The 27,051-nt window shown below is 38.8% G+C and overlaps 1 protein-coding gene across 1 annotated transcript in view; it reads right to left on the reverse strand.

The window, feature by feature from the left end:
* The window catches only part of Fam19a1 (family with sequence similarity 19 (chemokine (C-C motif)-like), member A1), a 480,497-nt gene extending 460,900 nt beyond the window's left edge, over positions 1–19,597 (reverse strand). Inside the window, exons 1-2 of the mRNA XM_013010445.1 lie at positions 19,448–19,597; positions 17,310–17,430 (exon numbers count right to left, since the gene is read on the reverse strand). Coding sequence (XP_012865899.1) covers positions 17,310–17,427 — 118 coding nt within the window. The 5' untranslated portion in view covers positions 17,428–17,430; positions 19,448–19,597. The remainder of the gene's footprint in view (positions 1–17,309; positions 17,431–19,447) is intronic.
* Positions 19,598–27,051: the final 7,454 nt, after the last annotated feature.

Genomic DNA, 27,051 nt, shown 5'->3' on the forward strand with positions numbered 1-27,051 from the left:
AAGTCAACGATGTGAGAGAACAAAGAAAAAACAATCTCATTGACTTGTTTGGTTTTATTTTGGATTCACTAACTGAATTGCTCCCATCTTTATCTTGCCCTATTCCCTTTATAAATAAGTAACTGAACTAGCTGTAGCTTCATTCCAATACTGACACAAACTCAGAATGGAAGAATACTCTATAAAAAGGAAATAGCATTCCTTAACCAGAAAGGTATTTTGTGGCCATCATAAATGGTGTTCTCCATCTGTCTCTTAGTATCAGCCTCTGGAAGCATGGTAGATTGTGTACCATGGTTCCTGACAATGAGTTGAGCCCCATGAGCCAGGTTCTATGTGATGTAGGATGCTTCAAACCGTAGCATTCATTTGACCTTCCAAACTTCTTCTTTTGTTGCCATGATGAGCAAGACTATTTCAATCTCTGAAAGCTGCATAGCGAGAATGCAGAACACAGCCTCCAGCCAACCTCAGCAGACAGTAAGGTGAGCAAGAAGCAAGCTTTTGTTGAGATTGGGGGTGTCTGGCTCCATGGCATCACCTTTTCTCTTCCAGCATACATTTATTTCCCTCTTCATGCTGTACACTCAACTACAACAAATGAGTCTACCAGAGGCAGAGCTGTGGTGTTGCAATATTACTAGTATGTGATCCAGAACCAGATTATGTGGGTGAAATCCTGCTTTACCTACCTAGTCATGAATTTGGGGCAAGTTAGTTAAACCTCATGAGCATTATGTCTCCCCATGGTAGAAGATGAAAACAAGAGTAACTATAACATAGGAGTAAGTCTATGAATTAACATCATCTTCTAAGTGTGTATGTATGTATCTATCTATCTATCTATTATGCTTAGCACAGTTTCCAGATACATATTAACTACTCACAAAAGTCTTGATTTAATGTATACTAGATCTTTTTGTGTATGAGCATCAGTACTGGGACTTGAACTCAGGACCTTAGCTTTTGCACAAGGCTAGTGCTCTACCACTTGAATCATGGCTCAATTTCCAGCTTTCTGCTGGTTAATTGGAACTAAGAGTCTCATAGACTTCTCTGCCTGAGATAGCTTTGGAAGGAGATATTCAGATCTCAGACTTCTGAATAGCTAGGAATATAGGCAAGAGCCACCGGTGTTTGGGACTATACTAAATTAAACACAATTGATGGAGAGAAATGGCAAATCATTTTGCTTTTCTATAGTCAGCTTCTTTTTTGCCTCCTGCCGTCTGTAAAGCATCTACATATACTGGTCCATCTTCTACTGAGATTTTTCTAATTGAACTTGTGTTTTGACTAAAATAGTGCTCTTCTTAACCAAAAATAGCGTTCTATCTTTGCCCAAAAAAATGTTTCTTGCCTGAACTCCAGTCCTGTGTCTTGGTGTAGACCACTCCTAATTCTTCTGTTCTTATTTGAACCATTCTTTCTCATAGAAGCCTTGAGGTAGATCTTAGTCCTTTCTTCCTCCAGTCCTATCCAGGGAGGGTAAGATAAAGGATCTTGTAGCTCCCCAAAGGTGAAAGTAGGAAAAGAGGGATGTCTGTCCTGTCAGAAACCCTAATTTATTTACTTAACATTTTATATATAAGATTACAAATAGGATGGAAAACTTCCACCCACAAATATTCTATGATGATGACTCCCTTCTTGAATTAGCATTTTAATATTTCTGTTGATGAATAATACCATAGGCCCATAGAAAGAACTTTATACCAGATTTTATTCACATAAACAAATATATCAATAGGGTTTTCTGTTTACATTAACAACAAATTACCCTTAACTTGTTTTCAACAATTCAATTAAATACAATGAACTATAGTTCGTTTTGGCAAAGTATTAATGTCATGATTGAATACAAATAGACTCATGAAAAGATTCTAATTAATGAATCCTTTACACTATTTTAAAATTACTCAGATACACTGCCTGCCAGATCTACTTAACAGCATTTTTGAGGAATGTTAATGAGGACAGTAAAAAAAAAAAAAAGGATCATAAAGTTTATCAAAGAACTCAGCAAGGCTCAGTAAGGCTTTTGACCTCTCCAGTGGTGAGCTAGTGCCCGTAAGGTTCAAATCTTGGAAGACTCTCAAACACTAATTGCAAATTTACCATCATATTATAATATCTTTAATCCATGACTTTTAACTATCCATGAAGTTCTCTCATGCTAGCTCAAATTCCCTGGAGTCTTAAAAAATAAAAAACAGACCACCACCACCTCTTCATTATTTTTCTTTCTGTTATGGCTCAAACCACCATTAGGCTGCCTGTTTCCTAGGCAATTCAATACCCAAAGATACAATTGTATATTCAGAGTAGGAAATACAATATACCCATAACACTATATCTGGGGGAAAAAAAACATAAATGTTTCCATGGATGAATCCCAGGGCTATTTAGATAGCATCATGTTTATTAGTATATCTTTGGGTTTCCTCCTTGAGTAGCTGGGTCTTGCGTTTAAGAAATGAAGAGATTATTTTATGAATAACACAGTAAAACAAAACAAAAAGAAAAGGGGTTAAGAGTGATAAAAAAATCACAAGCTAGCATTACAAAGCCATCGGATTCAATCCCCAGCACCTGAAAAATAATAAAAAGAAAAAGGAAGACAAAAAAGAATGAAACACTTGATACACTATAGAGACATGGTATGAACTTCAGTTGCAAAGTTGTTATTTTAATAAGATTATAATAAAATTATATTCTCATGTGAGCACCGCAAAAAGCAATGCTAATTTTTAGAGTATTTCCCTTTAATAAGCCATTAGTTGTTTAAATTAATTAAGCAAACTTCCCTACTATCTGAACTCGTACAGATACTATCAAGCTTCTTGACTAAAGTACCTTAAGTAGGAATTACATACATAGGGAACTGCTGGAAGTTCACTGCTAAGTACTGTCCACATAGCTGACTCTTCTGTATCCCAGAGTAGCAATTAACCATAAAACTGCTGTATTTTGCCTATGAAGTTGTGGGTTTATTATCAAAATACTCAAATGAAATCATGATTAAATAAGTTCAAATGAGGGACTTACAGGGTTTTTTTATTTATTTATTTTTGTCAGTCATGGAGCTTGAACTCAGAGCCCTGGTACTGTCACTAAGCTTTTTTTGCTCAAGGCTAGCACTCTACTACTGTAAGCCACAGCTCCACTTCTGCTTTTTAGGTAGCTAATTTCAGATAAGAGTCTTATAGACTTTCCTGACTGAGCTGGCTTTAAACCAGGATCCATAGGTCTCAGCCTCTTGAGTAGCGAGGATTACAGGCATGAGCCACCAGCACCCAGGCTGGCTTGATTTTGGTTTTTCTGATACAGGGTCTCGCTACATAGCTTACTTTAGCCTGAAACTTACCATTTTCATGCTTAGCCATCCCTAGAATGTGATTACAGGAGAATCATCTCACAGGGCCAAGTTGCAAAATTTCTGTATGCATCTTTTCTATGTAGTAAAAATACTGTGAGTGTAGATATCAGTATGAACCAGATGAGCTATCCTATATTTTCTCTAACATTCATGCATATATATAAACATAACAAAAAATCCACAAAACAGGTATTCAAGAATAAAACACACATCTCTAGTTTCTATTCAAGCCTGCAAGGTAGTGATTCTATAAACAGAGGATCTCATTTGCTAGGTGAAATGGGAAAGTCAATGGGCAGTCAATGACTGCCCTTATGGGCAGTGTGGTAATGGCAGACAGGGATTTTGAACACCTCCTTTGCCTACTACCCTGTGTTGCCCTCTCCAGACTGACTCTGGCCAGGGGCCAGAAATCCTTCAGCTCCACCAAAAGTTTTAGGAAGAAGTTTTGCTTACAGGATATATACCCTATCCTGGGATTCATTCTAAGTGCTTAGTATGTATTAGCTTACTCAATCATTACTTTCAAATGAATAACAGAGCTTTGCCTTGAGGAGCTAAGGAAACTACGTAAAAGAACAACCTAGATCAGCAATAGACACGTTTCATCTCATCTGAAGAGGTAAGTCATAAGAGGTAAGTCTCAGAGTATGTGGCACATAGATGCTTGATGATGTTTGCCCTGAGTGTGGTTAGTGGTGGTGATGGTGGTCGCTACTGAAATCATTTGTCTCATTTAATAATCCAATGAATGGATTAATAATCTTGTATGGATTCAGAGGCTGAATCTGGACTTGATTAGCAATGTCTGTGTTGGTGTGGTCCTTGGAAAAACGATAATTTGTCAAGAATTTGCCAATAAAGGGCATAGAAATATTTTTAGAATAGATGACAGGAATGGGAAAGGCAGATTTGTAGTGATTTTTTAGGCAATTTCTACATAACATGTTATTGGGTTCTGGGTCTAGCAAGTTTTATTTGAACGACAGCAAATTCACTATTTTAGCAAAAAGATACTGTTGCAAATAATCTGATCACTCACCCGAAAGGTCAGCCCACTTTACAATATTCTACATAATTTATAAAGTCCCAACATGATAAATGCCAAGAAATCTTATCAAGAAAGTTAGATTGTAGTTGGAGAGAATTCTTTCCCCGAGTGAATGATTTATAACTTCATTTTAAGTATTACAGAAAATCCACACTGAGATCGAATCTAATAAATGTAGATTTGTCCTATGCTGCTGCTTCTCTGTGTGGAGAACCAATGGATTTCCAGAAGATGGGAAAATCATTTGGTAACCAAAGCTTTGTAAAAAGAACTTGCAAAGCACTAGGTGCCAGTGGCTCACACCTATAATCTCTATGAGGTTGAGCTGTGAGGACTGTGGTTTGGAGCCAGACTGGGCAGGAAAGTCCATGAGGTATTTATCCCCAAGTAAGCATGAAAAAAAAACTTAAAACAGAGCTCTGGCTCAAGTGGTAGGGCACCAGCCTTGAGCCAAAAAGCTAGTTGATGGTGCCCAGGTCCCGAGTTCAAGCCCTAGTACCAGCACACACAAAAACAAAAAGTACTTGTCATTCAACCAAAAATAAAAAGAAAGCATGCCTTTAGCCAGGACAGTCTACCCAGTAAATGAAGAGTAAACCGTTACTCCACTGCAATACTCAAAACCATAGCAAAACAATTTGCATGCAAATTGATTGTATAATTTCAGTGGATTAAGGCTACCATGAAGATAATTCTAAAAATAGCCATTGGCTTGGATGGAAAACACATAACTAAGACCTTGTGCACCACTCAACTCTTCTTCTAATTTTCAGCATTATTTTTTTCAAAGTATGCTGTGTTTGGACAACAGGGAAAGTCCTTGTGGCCATGTGTGTCTGTGTGGCAGATCAAATATGAGCATAAGAAACTTCCCACACGGGGGTTTGCATACAACAGACACTTAGTAACCTGAGTTAATACATAGAGGATGGAAAACCCCTTAGCTTGCCCTCCCAAGTTAGATGACCTCAAACAAGTTAACTTATACATTTGCATTTTCAGAATGGAAGGGTATTCTGAAACCTCACAAGGTTACTTTGAAAATTAAACAAAATATTAACTGTTTTGTTGATTTGTTCAGTCTGTCTTGTTACGTTTATTTGTCCATTTAGTCTTTCTGTCTGTCTGTCTTTCAGGAAGTACTCACTTATCCTGTGTGCTTCCCAACACTTTTCTGCACTACTAGACTATCACACCCTCCCAGGGTGTGGACTTAAGACCTAATGGGAATTTCAGTGACAAATAGAGGGTTATAACAAAATGCCATTTTATTATTACTGGGAAAGCTTAATTCCTTGTGCCTAATCCCCTGTACCAATAAACATTTGCCAAATATCAACTTTTACACTGTTGTATGTTAAATAATAATTATTCTTTATAATAATAGTTATTCTTCTTAAGTTTTCAATTAAAGAGATAGAGCTCCCTTTTATATAACAAACAAGAATGGCACCAGTAATTTATTTTAAAAAATTAGACTGTAACTAAAGGGAATTCTTTCCCTGAGTGAATTATTTATAGCTTCATTTTAAGTATAACAGAATATCTGAGGTACTCAGGAAGCTGCGCTCTGAAGACCCAGTTTGAAAAAAGCCCTAGCAGGAAAAGTCCTTTAGATACTTATCTCCCATTAACTACCAAAAAAGTCAGAAATATAGTTGTGGCTCAAGTGGCAGAGCACCAACCTTGAGCAAAAACTCTAAAGGACCACGACCAGGTCCTAAGTTCAAGCCCCAGTACTAGCACAGATCTATAGATATTTATATTTTTAAAAATCAGTCATTTAAAATCAACACCAGTGACATACTATGCCCTTTACTGCATAAAGAACAATGATGGAAAGGTATAATGAGCTTACAGGTTACAAAGAGTCTGGCCAGAGTATGGTTGTTGCATCTTCGATAATTTACTGATTTGCTTTTCATTATGAGGCTGACTCTTTCCTTCTATCTGCTGTTACTTCTACAATCACCACTGTGCAATGATAAAGCAGCTGTCTGACTGGTAAAGCAGCAATCCAAGGAGATTCAGGTGTTTTCAGATTGAAGGAAAAGATTCTTACATTGTCTTTAATGGAATGATACAAAATATTCTTTAACTAAGATTGGACTTCTAGCTCGTCAGGGATTCTGCCCCCACCTTTGCTACTGCCTTGGGTTAAATCTGCCACTCTTAATCTTTCTCAGCGCTATTTCCAGTTACATTTGATTAAAGTTGGTTTCTTATTGGCTTAATGAAAAGAGTATTATGGCATGATTTTTTTTCCAGATAAGGGAGGAACTCTGGAGAAGGCTAGCTAATTAAACTACATCAGAGATGGCTAAAACTCTCCCCTTCAATCAATCACTAGGTAGAGCCAAAGACGGACTGAGAAAGACTTTAAAATCACAACTGCAGGGGAAAAAAATCAGTTATTGATTATGTGGGCTCATCATAGATGAAAGGCCAGAGATTGGCAACATGCATGCCATAAATTTGCTCTTCCTTTTAAACAATCTTAGGAGCAGCTGTCAAAAATGCTGCCCTACACATGTTTACCCAGTGACCTTGATTCAACTGCACCTCTCCGAGATGTGGCAACTTGCATTTGCAACAGATGAAGAGATGTAAAGAAGGCACTCACAGAGTTCAATTTAATAAGGCCTCATTTGCAAGCCTTCCCAGTAGTATGTCTTCATGTCTTTTATCATTTCATTTCAGAAAAAGGGGCCTGATTTATTTATGTTTCGCTCTAGCATCTATTTTATTTTATTTTATTTGAGCTTCCCAACATTGGTCACTACTCAAAAGTTCTTGATAAAAGTTAACTTCAAACTTTCTGGAGCATATCACATTGAATCTCTTTGTTTCTTGAATGATAAATGCCAAGAGGAGAAGTATATATGAATCACTGATTGCTATCATGAGCCTATTCATGTGAGTTTTTTTTTTTTTTTTGTCAGTCATGGGCCTTGAACTCTGGGCCTGTCTCTCAGCTCTTCAGGTCAAGGCTAGTGCTCTACCACTTGAGCTACAATGCTACTTCCTATTCATGTGTTTTTATACAATATTTCCCCATTGGCATAAGAATAAAAGAAAAATGTTTCGCACCATGAAAATATGTTGTTGAGGTTCACAGACCATGTACAAATCATGTTGCTATACAAGTATCACCATATAGGCCAGGTTGACTTGATGATCCATACATTGCTAGCAATAAGAACATAGATAAACCATTTCTAGGCCACAATTCAGAAATGACTTACTGTCTAGCGTTCAACAACTTTACAACAAAACATATGCAAATATGCATTATTCATGCTATAGGGTTAACCAGCCTGTCCACAGAAACCTTAATTGGTAATGAAGAAACTAAACCAACACTAATTTATAATTAAAAAAACAAGGACCAACCACAGCAATTGGAAATCACTAACAACTTAAGACACCACTCATGATATGGTGATAACAAATTAGCCTTCCTGAAACTGGATGAATTCTAATTATTTGCATGCATGTTTCCAAGAGCTGGTAGTCAGTTTTTTTAGTAGGATAATAAATTAAGAAAGCTCAGTAAACTTTAGTTACATGTCATTTCCAGTAGAATAGTTGGTTTGCTAATAAGTAGCCTCTATTATTATACAAAATGAATACATATAAAATCTTAAATCATTTGTCCACAAAAAACCATAGCTTTCAAGATATACTTATAATTCTCTCTAGGCTGCGAACTAGATTTTGAGAACTTTAATATAAAGTATTAAATTAAGAGTTTATATATATATATAGGCATCACTGCTGTCTGGTGCTTCTACTTTATTACATTTACTGATTACCATTTCTCCCAAATCTACAAGAAAATTAATTGATTTTTCAAAGCTGAGAGTCAACTGAGACCTCTGATTTGAACATTGGTTGCATTTATATAAAGCTCTGTGCTTACCAGAACCCCAGCGATACAATTCAGCTACAAACAAGGAGCTCAGATTACGAGTTTCAGCCTGTTAAGCCTAACTAGGGAAAGGCCGAACATGTGTACATAATTTTAAACCAAGCCAAGACAGATGTGCCCAGAAACTCCCCTTTGGATCTTACTGCCCTTTTCTCTCCCCAGGCTGCTTGCATAAAGATATTTGCTAAATTGTCTTAGGAATCATAAAATGTTGGAGCTGCAGATAATCTTGTCTGAGGTTTGACACTGAAAATCTGCAGGAACAAGGCAGCTCTCAATCAAGTTTCACGTGGCCCACCTGACATTTACAAGGCAAGAAAATTAAGTATAAAATTCTAAGGTTCTGGATTGCCTGCAAATATCTTGGTGATCTGCTCACACTGAAACTGACTCTGGGGAAGCTAAGGATGTGCAGACAGTCTTGGATTGCTTGGGCCTTGGACCTTGCCTCATGCCACGCCCCCAGGCTGATTCCACCAGTTACCCTTGAAGGTCTTTGTCTTGACCACCTGTGAAATCGTAGAGACACGTTTCCAAATATCTCGGCCAGAGGCTTTTGTTTTCGTTGTTTAAATATACGAAGGTAATTTTGCGCGGAACCTTGCAACAGAAGATGGATAAAATGAATAAATCAGATCTTCAGGCAGCTTCATCATATGACAGACTATACATCACTGTTAATGGAACGTACGGGTCACCTCCTTGGCACAGAATGCACATTGTTGATTCCTGCCGGCCCACTGGGATCCTTGCAAGCTGACAATTGTAAGGAGATTCTGAAAGCTGCAGCTTCTGACTCCTACCTTGTGCTCTTTCCTCATTGTCAATGGATATGTTACAAAGCTCACTGTGGTCCATTCCCACCCATGTTATTGTTATTATTTGGTTTACAATGAGGTTTCAATTTAATAAGTCAGGTTTTGAGTACAATGCACCTTGATCAGTGTCATCTGTATCCGTCCCCAATACTGGGATTTTAAAAGGATATAAAGCCTCATGTTTAGGTAAAGCCTGTTTGATTCACAGACATGTATGGAATAGCTACCCAATATTTTATTCAGTGGAAAGTATGATCTTGGAGCCCCATGGTGCTAACTCAGGATATGCAGTTAATATCAGGAGCATTGATGTACCATTTAAGTTGTTCATCTAAATCTGAGAGCTAACATCTTATATTCGCTGCAAAGCATATAACTCAGCTGGTCCAGTCCACAAGTAAGAAACAAGAAAACTCATCAGGATGTGTAAATATTTGGCTGGCTTAGACTTCCTACTGAATAATGAGAAGCATCCTAGAATGAAGATCTAGCCAAGATGGCATAAAGGTAAATGTAGGTAGAAGCGTGACTAGAACAGTAGCCACAGCTGGGGGCAGAGATGGGAGGTTTTCTGCTCTTCTGGCCTCAGAGTAACACTTGGTTTGACTCCTTCTATACATTAAGCAAAGAGGCTCCTAATGAATACACATCTGAGCATTCAATCTATGTTCTGAAAGAAAATCTCCACCCCCCCACACACCAAAAAAAAAAACCACCTTCTCTTTTATTTCTCAGGACCTTTGTTGCATGAAAATAGGAAAGGAAAAACAACTAGTGAGCTAAGATAGCCCTATGTGCTTTGAGGACATTATCTTTGGAGAAATTCAATTACTTTAAATAAACTATTAATAAAATGATTCATTTTCTCATTACCCTAAAGATGGGGAAAGTTGCTTGTCTAGCTTCAGGCTCTCTCTGCTAAAAATAATAATAGTAATAATTTTTCTCTTGCAATCAAAATACTGGGAAAGTTAAAGGCCTCTTCTTACTTGCTAAGAGAAGTTTCTTTTTCAGTCCCTCAAGACCATCCTTATACGATTTTGTTTTTAATTGTATGAGTGCAAAAAAGCTCAGAAAATCTTTAGGGATTTAAAACACATTTATATGTACTTTATTCTACATGTTTTATATTAATAAGTGCATACTTGTAAAGTCTATGTGATTCTTTTGATTAAAGGAAAGCTGTCAAATATTGAACTGAGCCAAATGTTTACACCAAAATATGTACACCCATGCACATATATACTATACCACTCATTCGGTGTTCTATATCGCTCCATAGTTGAGTAGTCTCCAAAGTGAAAACACACACACACACACACATACACACACACATCCTTATATTCACACAAGCAAATACTCACAAGTAGTAATAATTAGTGGAGTTTGAACCCTTCCCAAATATTATTGCTCTCTTCCTTAATGATGTAACAAATGTTGTCTGAGCACCTACTATAAGCCAAGTATATCAGAAGTAGAAACAAAGAACAAAGACAACAGGATTCCAGACTTGTTCGACCCTCACTTTTCAATACATGTGATCCAGATATGCAGTGTAGATGATGTCTGCATTTTTTTAAATTTTTATTTTTTATTGTGGATGTCTGCATTTTTTTAAGTCATGGAAAATTTTAGAAAATTTTAATTTTGAAAATACTTTGGCCGATGTCTTGTCCTGGAAAAGACATGCCCCAGTGAACACCTCCCCAGAAGTTAATCAACCCCTCTTTTCCAAGGGGCATTTGAAGGAACAATGTTTCACAAACTGTAATTTGAATAGTCCCAGCCTAGACACTGCATGAGACTCAGGCTCTTAAAAGGAAAAAATGTCTCATGATACTTTCCCACCTTTATCGCTCCTTTATCCCCACTGAGAAACACTGTGCAGTATGTTTCTACTTTTATTATTAAAACCCTACAGCTAATATTTTAAGCTTCTTTTTGTTAAATACAATAGATATTTCATACTAAATGAATGCAACAAAAAAACCATAGATTTATAAGAGGTTAAAAAAAAGGTCAGCCATTTTAGTTCTCTCACTAAATTTAAAAAATAGTAGAGAAAGAAAGTTTATACTTCTTTGATATTCTTTGTGTAAATGCTAATATAACTTAGTTCTCCAAAATTATGGTGAAGTGGATTCTTTGTCACCTTGTTTTCTTCGGTCATCAATATGGGTGGAGGGGTTGCACATGAACAAAACCAATAAATCTCCTCCTTTGCAGCCTTCACCCCTTGTACCATTGGCAGGGTTAAAAGGGTGGGGGTGGGGGTGGGACTGTTATGGGTCACATTTCAATTGTCCATTTGGATACATATTTAACTTCTGGGTTTTTCTTTCAATTTAAAATTATTATCGCAATTTCCATTCCTTAATATACCTATATATTTTTCACACTTGCCCAATAATTTTCTTACCCTAACCATCTAGAAGTGTAGTAGAAGTGTATGCCAAATTTACACTTATCACGTTTGGAGAGGACGTTACTGAATTGCTTTTGAAAAATCTTAATTTCAGTGAATATTAGGACTATGAGTTTTTTTAATACTTAAATTCAAAACTAGTTTGTTGAAGTTCATATCACCTTAAATTATCTTTAAGAAGTTAGCCGCTGATAACTAATGTTTACTTATTTTTGTTTGCACAGGTATAATATCTATTGTTATGAATGGATGCCACAAACTTGAACTGGAATTAACTACACCTTACACAGTATTATAACAATTCTCTTACCAGTTTATAGGAGCAAACAGAATAGTTATTTGCACCACTACTTGGGCTTTATATTTTAGGGTTTTATCAAAAATCCATAGCTCCACTTTGGCTCTGGGATGAGGTCAATATCATCAAGCAGATGATCAATGGATTATCAGTAGCACTGGCTTATACCAAATAACAACCTGTCTGCTCTAATCCTTAGACCAATTCACTATACTTAGCAAGCTGGCTCTGGTAGGCATTCTTGAAAAGCAACTACTGAATTACCATTTCCCTTACCTTCAAACAACCATTTGCTATAATGTATCTTGGTATCCTAATGCATATTTCTTAAGTAGCTATCTATAAAGTAAATTTGAGTGGTAAGGTAAAAATAAATGTAAGTCATATAAGAATTTTTCATTTTAATTTATCAAAATATACAACAGTTTAAGCTGGGTGCCCATGGCTCATGCCTGTAATCCTACTCAGGAGACTGAGATCTGAGAATCATGATTGGAAATCAGCCTAGTCAGGAAAGTCTGTGAGACTCTTATCTCCATTAAACTACTCAGAAAAGGCCAGAAGTAGTGCTGTGGCTCAAGTAGTAGAGTGCTAGCCTTGAGCAAAAGCAGCTCAGGGCTAGCACCCAGGCCTTGAGTTCAAGTCCCAGGACTGGAAAATGAAATCACAGTTGAAAATGGATGGTTATGTTCAGTATATAATTCATAGATGAATATACCTACATAGTTTACCTAATATAGTTTTAAAGCTTAGCAAACATAAATTACATATATAATTCTATTCAATCATTATGTATAACATCTTCCAGATAACTTTCTCAATAAAACTGCAGTGACCGAAGAAAAAGTGATTTGTTGGATACTTAAAATGATTAGATACAGCATTTTATATAGTGTAATTCATTGGTATAATTATAAATTATTAAAGGCCTTAAGAATTCTTTTATTAAGTGAGTTTTATATATATTTTATTATATTTCAGGGACATACACACACATACACACACTGCAGACCCCAAATTATGTAGCCATTAAAACTGCTGTCATTGTTCATATATTCATGAAGATTAAAAAAGCTAATTTTAAAACAGAAAGCTACATTTGGTAAACCATTCCTCCTTTATCACCTGTTACATGAGTGTTTATGATCATTGAGAGTTGAGACTTTCTATTCCATTACAAGAAACAAAGCACACATAAATACTTTTGAGTCTCCATTGTTTCCTCTAAATTTTCTTTTAAAAATTAACTGCTTCCTATAGGTCTTCTAAGGGAAGGGGGGAAGCAAAAATATAATAGATGTTCAAGTTGTTACAGTAACGTCTTATATAATTCCCACATAAAAACTTCATCTAGCCAAATATTAAATTATTGAAATTATGACTCTGTTCATCAATAGCACATTTTACTCATTTATGTAATTTTAAATTTCACTTTCCTTTGATTGACTGTTTTAATCTCCCTTAACTAGGGAGTAACTGGAAATAAATGGTGCGTTCCTAATACCATAAATATGAAAAATAGAAAGTACTTAGGGGCTGCGGGCAAATACATTAAAATGAGCCAATTTTCTAGTTAACATATTCTCATTTTGTTTGTGTACAGACCCACTGCATAGAGAAAGAAGACAGATCACAAATCCATGCCCCCCACAAAAGCATTGTCCTAATTTCATGTTATGACAGCAGAAATGGACCCAAATCTCTAACCATTTCCCCTGAAGGACCCTGGCTGGCGGGTGCCATCCAGGTGTAGCAGTCTGAAGGAGGGAAACATTGTGTCAAATTCCACTCATCTGTCAGTGTAGTGGATTATTTCGTAAGAGACTGAAATTGGCTGCTTGCAATCGGAACCCCATCAATCTTGAGGTGGAGGGGACAGGAAAACTGCCTATAAGAGGCTGAGGAGAGGAGGAGGGGACAACCAGGCCTAAGCAGGTAAGAAGGCAGCTGGAAAGACCTCTCTCTCCCTTCATTCAGGGCTCTGAGTGAAAGATTTGTCATTTTGCACATTTCTCGGAATACTTGGTATGCATGTGCAGTCTGCCTGTTCTTGCTTTATGAAAGAGGTGATTTTTCAAGCTTAGGCAAATGTAGCAGAGCTCAGGGTCTGCTTGGGGCCTCATTTTTTCTCATCATACCACTTGTTTTAAGCAATTGGAGAAAATAAGATTACGTGTTTCCTTTATTCCACCCCACCCTACCCCCATTTGTTCGGCTATTTATTTATTTATTTGCTCATTTTGGGGTGGGATTGTCCCAGATAACAGGTCCTGATTTCTTCCTGTTTGCATACACATTTTATTAGTGTCCCTGAAGATTTAAGAGGCCCGGAGGGAAATGCCACAAGTCTCATCAGACAAAGCATATTTTCACTTAGAGAATCAAAACAGATGATTGTATTAAAGAGTCTGACTGAAACAATCTAGACTTTTGCTCTGACAAAGATCTATCACTTTAATCTTTGCAGCTGTTGTGGAAAAGCAAAAAAAGTTGAATAATCATGTTTCACAGGACCAGTACACTGCCAGCATGAAATCACTGTAATCTGACTGTATGGAAAAGAAGGCATTTACTGTCTCATCATTTCAACAGTAAGGTCAGGAAGGGTCTCAGAGGTATTAGTATTTGGGCCTGGGGTTGATTTCAATGTTCAGTTTCTTGGAATATTGGAGATACAATTTGATTTTTGCATTGATTTATAAGAAGCAATTTTTTTAGGTAGGCAACAGAAAAAAAATGAACATTGAGTTTAATTTCATTTGGAATACAATGAGTTTCTCAATTTAAAAAATATGGCAATACAAGAATTAGCCCCAGAGAGATATGTTTAATTATGACACATAACATTCATAAATAACCCACCAAAAAACCTGTAACAACTGGTTGACAGAAAAAAAAACCATATGTAAATGACCACAGCGAATGACTGTATTTCATGATTATATACATAGACTATACAATAACCTTGTGGCATTTGGTAGTCTTTTCTGGCTATTTACCACTAAAACAAACAGCATGAGATTTTTGAAAAGTCAAACAGGGTATTATTCTGTCCATTATTCTATGTGGATTATTAGCCACATGAGCAACAACTTGACTCATTCAACATCTCTGATCTGAACATCTATGAAGCCAGAAGTCACTCATCTCTGATTATTTGTGAAGAAGTTTACAAAATATTTTCTAGGAAGTTATTTTGCTTGCAGTCCCAAGTTATCTTCAGAAGGGGGAAATTTGTTAAGGGAAGAGAAGTCAGGAATACTAAGGGACGATCTTTAATGCCTCCCTCCACCCCTCCACCGCACACGCAGAACCATTCTCAGAAGGGCTCACTGAGTGCATGTATTATATTAACATAACCTGAAAGCTTAACAAATTACATGAAATATATAATTCAGCTTCAAAGGGAGGCTTCCAGGCCCCATCATTTGCACCCTAAGTGGTGTTCCCCTCTACTCCTATTGACTCTGGTAGACTCCGCTCTGGCTGTGGCCTGAACCCAACCTGACTTCCAAGGACAGGTACGTGCTGTGTGTCTTCAGATTAGTTACTCAGCCTCTCTGAAACGTCAGCAAATTGCCCTCGTTTGCATAAAGAACAATGCGAATTAATCCTGAGAACATTAATAATGAGGGTACTATCACGAAAAATCACAGATTTCTTTTTCCACATCCCAATTCAAAGACATTGCCAGGACAGATGGGCGATTATATATTTGGAAATAACCTGGGGACACCCCCCCCCCGCCCCGTTTGTAACCCTCCACCTTTACAGTGAAGACAGACAGACAGACAGAGACAGACAGACAGACCAATCGACCCACCACCCTTGCATCAGGCTCTGGACCCTGGATGCAGAAATACAACCCTCGTTTCCATGCACACCTGCACACATACACCAGCGCCCCCTGGCCTCCCCTGCCCGCCTCCCTCCGGGACCCAGAGCTGGGGAAGCTGGGACGCTGGAGGGCTGCTGGAGGGCCCCAGGCCTCAGCCCGGAGCGCACACAGCCCCACCTCCTCCTCTCCCTCTGGAGCAAGCCTGCAGCTAGCAAGCCGCCTGCAGCTCGGCAACACCGAGCTGCTGGCTGGGTGCGCTGTGCAGTGCGTGCTCGGCTCAGCCAGCTCCAACCTGGAAGCTGAGCCCCTCGCCCGCCCCCCAGCTCCAGGTAGCCAGAGGCGCAGCTGCTGTGCGGGGAAGAACGTAGGGTCAGCATCCCCTGGTCCAGCTGCCTCGCTAGGGAAAGGCGGCGGCAGCCGCCGCAGCAGCACAGTCCAGGCTGGACTTGAAGGAAGAGGAAGTCGGAGGGCAGAGGGGATTGGGGGGGGGGCGCGGAGGAGACGCTGCAGGAGCACCACAGCCACGAGGACTCCAAACTTGGGCGCGCAACTGGTCCCCAGAGGCGGCTGCACTTGGGCAGCAGAGGTTGGGTGGAGCAGGAGGAGGGAGGGCGTGCAATGAGAACACAAAAATGGCCAAGGCAGAAGCGCCCAAGGAAATGGCAGGAGATCTTCAGGAGAACCCAGAGAAGGTAAGAGCAATCCAACCGGGAGGGACTTTGTCAGGAGGAAGCCAGCCCGAGAGAGAGGAACAATCCAGACTGAAGAATGAAGGCCAAGATGAGGTAGAAGGTAAAATGATGTGGAAGTAAAAATTCAATGGGGGGGGGGGACGGGAGGGGGACAGGAGAGGGAGACAGAAGGGGGGAATCTCACTGAGAGAACTTGTTCCTGAAACTGTCCCCTCCCACCGTTCCCCCCCCACACAAAAAAAGTACAGGGCAAAGAAAATAAAAACAGCCATCACTGAAGGGACTTAGAAAAATAGAAAGGAAAGGGAAGGAAAGCAGCCACATGAAGGTGACAAGAAATGGTCACTTTTCATTCCTTTCCATTGACAACTTTGCCCCTAAAGTTCGTTTTAGGGGCTAATGCTTTCACAAAAATCTTGGTGACATGGAGACTTGTGAGATCACAGTATCTACACTGTTGCTCTGTGTTTTGTTTTGTTTTTTAATGTGCACCCCAGGAACAGACACGAAAAGATGCTATTTTCCTTCCCTAAAGCCTCCCAACTCTTGGGAGTTGCACCTTGCTATTCTCCAGAGCATGCCCCCAAAGAATCACTTCTACTTCTAAGCATGTGAGGAGAGAGTGTAGTTACTCAAGAAATGTACCTTGTCTGAGAAATTAATAGAAACACCTCCAAGGCATTCTGGACCCCTCTCCATCTCCCCCCCCCACACACTATCCCCCTCCCCAAGCATACAGCCTATAATAAACAGGTATTAGAATTCAGAAGCCAGCTGCCCACATTGTAGCGTCCTCCGTCCCTTGCATTCCTTCATGTGTCCAAGGAGACCAAGGGGATCCTACAGGAGGCTGCAGCAGAGTCAGTGACTACCTTACCTGGTCTGTGCAGGTGGTGTTGCTGGAAAGTATGCTGGAGGGATCCATGGCAGAGCAGCATCGCACACGTGCTTATCCACAAGTAGAGGACCCAGGACATGGCAGAGACCATAGCCATTCTCTACAAAGAACATGAGACAAAAATACATAGGTGCGTATAGATGTACGTCAAAGTTACCCCTCGCTTCGAGCCCCCAGCTCCATCAGCATCACCAGGGAAGAAGAGAGATCTCAGTCCTCAGGTCCCTTTGCCCCTGGCAGAGTCCCACGTCATGATCTAGCAGAGGTCATAGCCAGGAAGTTGAGCTTACTGAAGGAAGACCTCTTCCAAGAAGGTCATAAATACAGTCTTTAAGTTCTGTATATGAAAGCTGCCAGGATGGCCAAAAAAAAAAACCTACAATTTTTAAAAATTGAGATTTAGATGTAATTTTTGTACTATTATTTAGGCTAACATTTAAAAAGATCCTATTTTACACAATACTCTGAAAACTATGGTTCTTCGCAGAGCTGCAGACTCCTGTTCGTTCTAACTTCATTGCAAGTCTGACATAAGCCTGGAAAGACAGAGTGGGTTCCTTTTTTTTTTTTTTTAATTCTACAGTCATGAATTTTTAATCGCAATGCTGCCTTCTAAACTAAGTAATCATTTCTCAGAGGCATGTTGTAATCTCCTGATAGAACCAATCTTTCTGGCTGGACTTTAAAAAAGAAAAAAAAAAATCAGAAGGAATTGTCTTCAGCCAGACTGAGTTTCAGGTGTAAAATCTATGCCTGTATCCTAGAGCGAACCATAATTTACAGTATTGCTTTGCCTGTTAAGATTCAACTAAGGCATTTGTTGCATAGTGTCGATGAATATGCATATACAGGTGGTGTATGTATTTATGGATGAACATATACCTTTTCTTAGGCGCTGAAACTTTGACAGTCTTATCTTCACCTCTGAGAGCCGTTGTAGCTACAGAGGCACAATGCTGCTACATATTGTTCCATCCCTCAAACAACACCTTATGCTGCATTTTGCCTTGCCAAATTAATCAAACTTGAAGCATCAGCTAGTGATTGGAGGCATGTTCCCACACAAGAATCCAGTTCAGTGTATGCTTTGCTCTTAGGTAGAAAGTGCTGGGCAATTTAATTATGATTTTTTTCCCCTTCCCACTGTCAAATCACACCCTTCAAGAATTTTCAACTCTACATTAAAAACCCGGCAGTGACCTCCCAGGGTGGCCTCTGTTATTTATGAAAAGTGGCAGTCTTTCAAAACCCGGGAGCTTGGTATTGCAAGCAAAAGTGTACATTATACACATATATGTATATGAGCATATAATTCAGGATAATGAGGGGGTGTTAGAAGTTGAATCTTTCGAGAAGGTCTTAGGAGTATAATTGAGAAATGATGACAACTGTAATTAAGTGCAAAGTAGAAAAACATTATTCTCTACAGCATGGTGCCACCAGGACCCCGTCTGTGGTTCAGCTGGACCACTCACTTTCTAATTAGTCCCAATACCCACTGTTTACTTTTATATACAACATGCCTAGCCTCATTGTTTCCAAAACTACCAGGAAAAAAAACAATAGCTACGTTCTCTTCCGTGAAGATACCCCCTCCTGTGAATCTTAAAATGATTTCATCTTATTTTAGGCTTAAAAAAATAACGAAAAAGAACCTGCACATGGTAGAAAGATAAAACAGAGGTGACTATAGCATGCGTTCACAGCTTGGGAATCATTGCTAAAAGGCACCAGGAATTAATTTAAACTTGAACAAATCCTCCTCAAACTTAACAGTTCTTCAGTGATCTCTCTTTCTCTTTCTCTCTTCCTCTCTCTCCTCTGTCTCATTTTTTTCACCCATCTAGATGTTAGTAGTCACACAGATTGCTGTAACTTGACTTTTTTTAGCAACATTCTTTTTGTCTTTTTCTTTTTTTTTTTTCATTTAACTTTCTTTCCTTCTCAGCCTGACTTGGGAGGCTTCCTAGGGGCTCTGAACTGCTTTCTCTTACAGAGAGCTCATTTCAATGTGAATAAGTGTTTCTCTTCCCCCCCCCCCCAAACCACCTTTCCAGCCCCACACAGTACTCTTTCTGCTTTCTGAATCTTAAAAAATCTTTAAAGAAGCTTCTTACCTGAAAAATCCAGCCAAGAGCAGAGTACTCTATTAGTGTTCATTGGAAAGATCTAACACTTTTTAAAATCCATCTGTGCCACAATTCTGAGATGTTCAAAGAAAGAGCTTCCCAACAATCTTCTTTATCAGGAATTAAAAAAAAAAAAAGGTATTTCTCTTCCGATCCTATCTCCACAATAAAGAAGACATCGGGCTCAGGCTCCGATCAGACTGTGTTGTCAGAAAAAGAACCAAGGTTTGAGGGGTGGAAACCTTGTCATTTTCACCTTTAAATCATCTCCTGGCGTCACCCCTGCCTGACGAGACCTTTGAAATGATGGTGCGGTACTGTATAGTGTCCTGATGAGAATCAGTGTACAATCACTGACGGACAGACCAGCCCTACTGCCGTGCAGTCAGGACAGAGTTAGGCAGCGAAATGTAGGCGCTGGGCTGCTATACGTGCTGTAAGTAGCAGTAGTCTGTTTCAATGCATCCCTCCCCGCTCAACTATCACATGTCTTAAAGTGACATTACCCTCTATTACAGCGACAGTGGATTCTGATACCTGACCCTCTGACTCTTCAACCTACTCAGGCAGCTCCTTAACACTCTATCGCCTGAATACATGAATTAGAGGTTTCTATGGCTATTCATTTGCCAAAAGAGTAAAGAGGCAGAAAAGAACAAAAGAAAGAAAACTCTGCAAAAATATATATATATTGATAGTGTTCATGGGTGTTAGACTTCTACTGGGAAATGGGGAAAGTGAAATCTCTACCATTTCTTACCTGGCAATTTTTGTTTGTTTGTTTGTTTAGCTAGTACCTTACCCAGAATTACTGTTGGACTTATGCTTATTTAATTCTGTTGGTTGTAATTCTGTTGGTTGGAAATAAAATGTATTAGAAAAAAATAGTAGCTTTTGAACACTTTAATAAATAGAAATATATCATTTTCAGTACCAAAAACTAAGTTTGGCTGAAGAAAATATGCTCAATGCCCTTACCTCGCACCCCGTCCCCCCCCCCGCCCCCGCCAAAATGTTCTCCTGTAGATTACATGCTGGAATAAGACAGGAAAAACATTTGAGAAGTTCAGTCTTGTTTCTAGTACTATGGTTTGAAACCTGTCTTCTCTGGAAATACACTGTTATTGTACTTAAACTTCAAAGACACAGGTAAGGTGACCTACTTTTCATTTCTAGACCACACTAGTAATAACTCAAAAATACCCATTCAGCCGGCTTTACAAATCATTTGTAAAGTACCTACTATGGGCTTGGCACTTAAAACAAAGCAGAGAACAAGATGAACTCGATCCTCCCCTACAGGGCTCCAGCTGCTAGTCTTTTTATATTGTCTCCAACATGGAGAGAGTTCTCATTTGCCTTGACAACTTTTCAGAATATCTCAGGACAGCCTCTTGCTTTTTACTGGCATTATAAAGAAGGCTTGGTGCTGCAGCGCACATTTGGGGACTATTCCTTCTCAGGCTTCCCCAAGTACAGAAAGCATCCTTCATATTCTCTATTCTTCCCCGCTCTCCTGCCCCTGATTTCTCACATTGCACAACACACACAATAACCAGGTCAACCTCACCATGAAACTAATTTTAAGCTTGTGGTTAAAAGTAAGAATGACAAGGTTTTAATCAGTATTGTTTCATTTATTTCTGTGATCTGTGGTTCATAATTGTTTTCTTAATGAGCATATTCAGAAAGTTTGTAACAATGGCACAATTTCAAGACAAAAATGATGTTGATGATGATGATAATAATAACCACAGTGGAAATAGCTAATAGTTATCAAACTTTCACCATGTGCTATGGTATAATATAATCTTTTTGGGCTGGGTGGCTCAGTGGTAGAGTGCTAGCCTTGAATGCATGAGGCCCTGGGTTTGATTCCTCAGCACCACATACACAGAAAAAGCTGGAAGTGGTGTTGTGGCTCAAGTGGTAGAACACTAGCCTTGAGCTGAAGAGCTGAGGAACAGCGCCCAGGCCTAGAGTTCAGACCCCACAAGAAGATCGATCGATCGATCGATCGATCGATCGATCGATAGATAGATAGATAGATAGATAGATAGATAGATAGGTAGATAGATAGAATCCTTTGTATTAACCTTATAAGATAGACTTATTATTATTGTTTTAGTTTCATAGCTGTAGAATGTAAGGAGAGGTAATGATAGAGCATACTTTAAGGTAGATTTATTATTATTTTAGTTTCACAAATGTGGGATATGAGGAGAGGCACTAATAAAGCAAATTTCAAACCCAAATCATCTGACCAAATAGCTCATCTCTTCAACATTCAGATAAAATACTTTGTGGCAACCATTTTTTTCTAAATTTACCTGTATGTTTTCTTAGTTTTTCAACATTAAGACAGTCTCAAAATTTATTATTCATTTACTCTACAGGAATATATTATGCTAGACATTTGAAATATGCAACTGTTATAAAACAGTCTTTGTCCCATGAATATTTCTGGCTCTGTTTTTAGTGTGTCAATAAATTAAAATTAAAAGGAAGTTCAGCCAGGCATGGTGATTCAATTCTGTCTTTTGGGAGGGGGAGATAGATGGGATTTCAGTTCAAGGCCAGCTGGGCATACCATTTCATAAGACTCCATCTGACTCACCCAGTGTGGTGGTACATGCCTGTAACCCAGTTCCAGGGGACATACAAGACCTGGGCACGGTGGCAAATGCCTGTCATCTCCAGTGACATAGGGAAGCAAAGAAGGAGGACTGAAGCCCTGAGTGAGAGCCTTCCTCAAAAATAACCAAAGAAAACATGGGGTGGAAGTGTGGCTCAACTGGTAGAACATCTGCCTTGCAAAAGTGAAGCCCTGAATTCAAATCTCCATACTCCCATCTTGAAAAACCGTAGCCATTAGGATTTTCCTTCACTGAGTTTAAAGGTCAACGTATTTAGATAATTATAACAAAATAAAAGTTAATAAATTTGAAGTGGAGATGCATGAATGTCCTCAAGACACAAATAGGCATTCTTGAGATATGTGTGTGTGAGGTGTGTGTGTACAGGCGTGTGCACGTGCATGCCAGTACTGAAGCTTGAACTCAGAGTCTGAGTGCTGTCCCTTAGCTGGGGATTCTACCACTTGAGCCACTGCTCCACTTCTGTCAATTTTCTGATTAATTGGAGATGAGTCTCAAAGATCTTCCTACCCGGTCAATCTGACTTTCAACTGTGATCTTCAGATCTCAGCCTCCTGAATAGCTAGGCTTACCGGTGTGAACCACTGGCACCTAGCTTGAATTGTTGAAAAATTTTAAAGTAATACTAAAACACTGGAAAAAGAAATACTTGCCTTACATGACATTGGATACAGTCTCAGGAAGTCACAGTACTCCAAGCATTTCAATGCTCAAATCATGTTCTGAGACAAGGGCCTAAACAGATGCATTTCAAATACAGCATAGATTATAAGATACTCTTGTACATACATTAATACAGGAAAGAAGGAGCTGGCTGCCAGTGGCTCATGCCTGTAATCCCAGCTACTCAGGAGGCTGAGATCTGAGGATCACGTTTTAAAGCCAGCTCAGACAGAAAAGTCCCCATGAGTCTCTTATCTCCAATAAACTACTCAAAAACAAAACAAAAACTGGAAGTGGTACTGTGGCTCAAGTGGTAGAGCACTAGCCTTGAGCACAAAGAGCTCATGGACAGCGCTCAGGCCCTGAGTTCAAACGCCAGGACTGGCAAACAATAAAAAGGCATACAAAAAAAAAGTTAAAAAAAATCTTTGTTCACTAGAACTCTTCCCATGGAAAAATGCAGATATATTCAGGAGAAAGGCCTCATAAGTTATTGGAGGATAAAATTTGAAACACTCCAAATTCTTCAAAAACAACACTCAGCAAACCTCTCTGGATAATAAAAGTGGATTTGAGGGAATGGAGGAAAGCAGATGTAAAAAGGAGAGAGTTGGGGTAGGAAAACATGATGGAGGCTAAGGAAGTAAAAGACCAATAGATACAGAAATGTCTACTTTCCTAGAAGAAAATGACACCAGTAGTTCTGGAGGATAAGTGTCACTCCAAATGGTTATAAGCAGAGAGAGTGAATGGAAAGGGAGGATGGAGATAGAGAGTTACACATATATTTGGTATGATGACTTGAGAAACCCATTAAAGGGTCTGAATGCAATCCTCAAAGGGTCTGCCTACAGACCACAGGTACTATCAAACACCTATTCAAGGACAGGAAATTCCTTTGATTTTCAGACTCTATTTCTTACCATTAGAAATGAAAGCTGTCCTTGGTATAGTCTAAGCCAATTAATAATTTGGCTAATTACAAGTTTGTAATCATGAACATGTAGGCAAAAAATGTGAGATATACACAATTCATCTATTTCCAAAATGAGAAACAGCTAAAGGAATTTAAACACATTACATCTAGATGAAGCAACGTGTTAAGCTTTAGTCTGAAGCAGTTCAAATGGTTTACCGAGGCACATGGTTTAGATCAGTTTTTAAGTCTTGACATAACAATTTTTGGTTGTGATCTTATAGCTCCCATAATGTTTCCCATTTCAATTGCCTAATGAAAATGGGGGCACAGATAAAAAGCTCATTGGCTTGGAAGGTGGCTCAGTGGTAGAGTGCTTGCCTTGCACGCATGAGGCCCTGGGTTCGATTCCTCAGCACAACATAAACAGAAAAAGCTGGATGTGGCGCTGTGGCTCCAGTGGTAGAGCGCTAGCCTTGAGCTGAAGAGCTGAGGGTCAGCGCCCAGGCCCAGAGTTCAGGCCCCACGAACGGACCCCCCCCAAAAAAAAAGATCATTGAAATGGCACCTTTTCCTGAATCAGTGTGCCGCTGCCCCCAGTGAAGCTGATTTTCTTTTTGTCTCAGTCACTGAAACAACCTACTTCTTTGTTGATAGTGTCTATTTAAACCCATCATCATGGGAAGGAAATAGGCCTTTGACTGGGCAAAGTAGGAATGCCACCCTGTCTTCCAGAGACCAATTCCATAAGCTATTTTATCCTTATTTTTCACTAATTCACCTAAAATTCTCTTGTTCACTTTGGGGTCCTGGTATGTGTCTCTTACTAGATACACAACTGCATGCCTTGCTTATCTTTTTTACCTTTTGAACCTACATAAAGTACGTATATAATTTATTTACTTATCTATTCTCTATCATATTGTGTTCCAAAATATACTCAAGCTAAAAAATAAGAGAGCGATGAAAAGAAATCAAGTACAAAAATCTCTGAAATGATGATGATGACCTGTATTTAGGGGAAGGAGCATTTTTCTGTAGACAAAGCACCAGGGTGAGCCTTATAAATACTTATTTAATACTCACATTACTGCTAATTAAATTATCGTGATGATCTTAAATGATGTTGTTAAAAATTGAATCCCAGAAATAACTGCAATAAAGACTGCATCCAAGTCAGAACTCTAGAAAGGTTGGAGAACAGGGACTCAGACTCATCTTTGATTCGCACAACTTAAACAATAAGTCACCAAAGTCTAGGCAAGTAATATTAGCAAGAAACAATATATTTTTACTTATAATTATAATATAAAGGGTCAAAAGAGTAAAGTAAAATAAAGGAGATACAAAATGAGAACTTGATTTGCAAAGCATCGAGTTCTAATACAGAGACAGTGCTATTTTTATAAGCTTCGTAACAGCAATACCAAAGAAAGGAGCAATTGCAAAAGGAATAAAAACAACATAAACAAAAAGAGGCAAAACAAAATAAGTATTAAACAATAGCCCTAGTTTGTGCTGAAGAAATAATATGATTTGCCAATGATATCAGAGATTGAGATAGTTAGAAAGGTCAAATAATGTGTTATAAAGATGATAGGATGATATTCAATTCTGTATTTTTAATCTAAATACATAAGATAGAGTTTTTAGTAATTGTAAGAAAAAACTGAGAGACAAGGTATTTCTGAAGCTGAATGAAACAATAACTATTTTTTTTTTGTTTTATCTGTCATGGGACTAGAATTCTGGGCCAGAACACTGTCCCTCAGCTCTTCAGCTCAAGGGTAGCACTCTACCATTTGAGCCACGGCGCCACTTCTGGTTTTCTGGTGATTTATTGGAGATAAGAGTCTCACCAACTTTCCTGCCCAGCCTGACTTTGAACCATGATACTCAATCTCAGCCTCCTGAGTAGCTAAGATTACAGGTATCAGCCACTGAGCCCGACTCAATAACTGATTTTTAAACTCTAGCTATCTCTACCCTTACTTTATCAACTATAACACCTCACATTGCTTATCTGTCTGTCTTCTAGGCAGAAGAAAAAGAAAAAGTGGATCCTTTTATTTTTCCCCCCATTTCCAATTTGTTTTATTCTCCTTTTAGGACAAAGAAAGGTTGAAATCACAACAGCACTGACTTCTTCACTCTAACCAAAATAGTAAGTATAGTGTTACACTGGAGATCAAGGAGTCACTATTGTAATGACATGAACATGTATTAGAAGTACATAAACATCAAGAAAATCATGCCTCTGGTCAGAATAAAGGCAATGATAGGGTTTTCCTTTGTTTGTAAAACTTTGGGCTCCCCAGATGATCTGAGATTAGATCCTCCAAAGCCATTGTAATTAGTGAACCCTCAACAGTCAAAGGTGTGGATGATAAATGACTCCTTTACATGCCCTTTGCAAGCACTCTGCTACCCAGTAACTATTTCTTACTCTCCATGTTCCTTAACTATGCCTCACACCCTAAACTATAACTGGGACACTTGTCTAGAAACATGTGCCTTCTATCCACGTCTTTCCTGCTCTTCAGCCAGAGGGAATGTGTTTGAATATATGACGATCATATTAGACTGTTATTTAAAAGCCTTTCAATGGCTTCCCATTCACCTTAAAATAAAGTGCAGCTCCATGTCTGGTTAGAAAGGCTCAGCCTAAGCTAGACCCTGTCTACCCTCATTTCTTATGAACATATTCACTTCTGCCTCCTACTAAATTCTTCGCCTAGGTCCTTGTACAGAGCAGGGATAGTTTTCCTAAGAAGCCTGCTCCAGTGCTTCACACAAGATCAGATGACTGTGTCACTTGCTCTCATAATCCTTGGGATATCAGCTCTCTAGCCTTAACTACCACTGTAAATAGCTATTTCAAGAATTACCTGTTTAATGTCTATTTGATCGCCCTACTAAAATGACCATGAGTGTAAGAACAACAAGCATCTTATTCACTGCTGCATCTTCAGAATCTAATATACTGCTTGGAATATAGTACACACTGAAATACTTGAATGAATAAATGAATAATAATGAATGAATCAAGAATAAAATACTAATTCACCATCAAGACGGGATGCATAATGAACTGTTTTTATATGAAGAAGGTGATTTTTTTTTCACCCTTTCCTGTAGCCTCTGCTACATCTTCTGGTGGCCAACACATGCATTTACGACTGCCTTGTCCTGCGTTAGTCTATTGCTTTGACACTAAGTAAAGGAAATTGGCAGACAGGTTGTTGGAACCCATGTCTACCTGCCACTGAATTTCTATTAATTTTTTTTTTTGCTAGAAGAAGAAACAAAGGAAACTGTTATAGATTCTCAGCCCGGTTCTCAATATTTAATATCCA

This window comes from Dipodomys ordii, unplaced genomic scaffold (genome assembly GCF_000151885.1).
Source record: "Dipodomys ordii isolate 6190 unplaced genomic scaffold, Dord_2.0 Scaffold12, whole genome shotgun sequence".
Lineage (NCBI taxonomy): Eukaryota > Metazoa > Chordata > Mammalia > Rodentia > Heteromyidae > Dipodomys > Dipodomys ordii.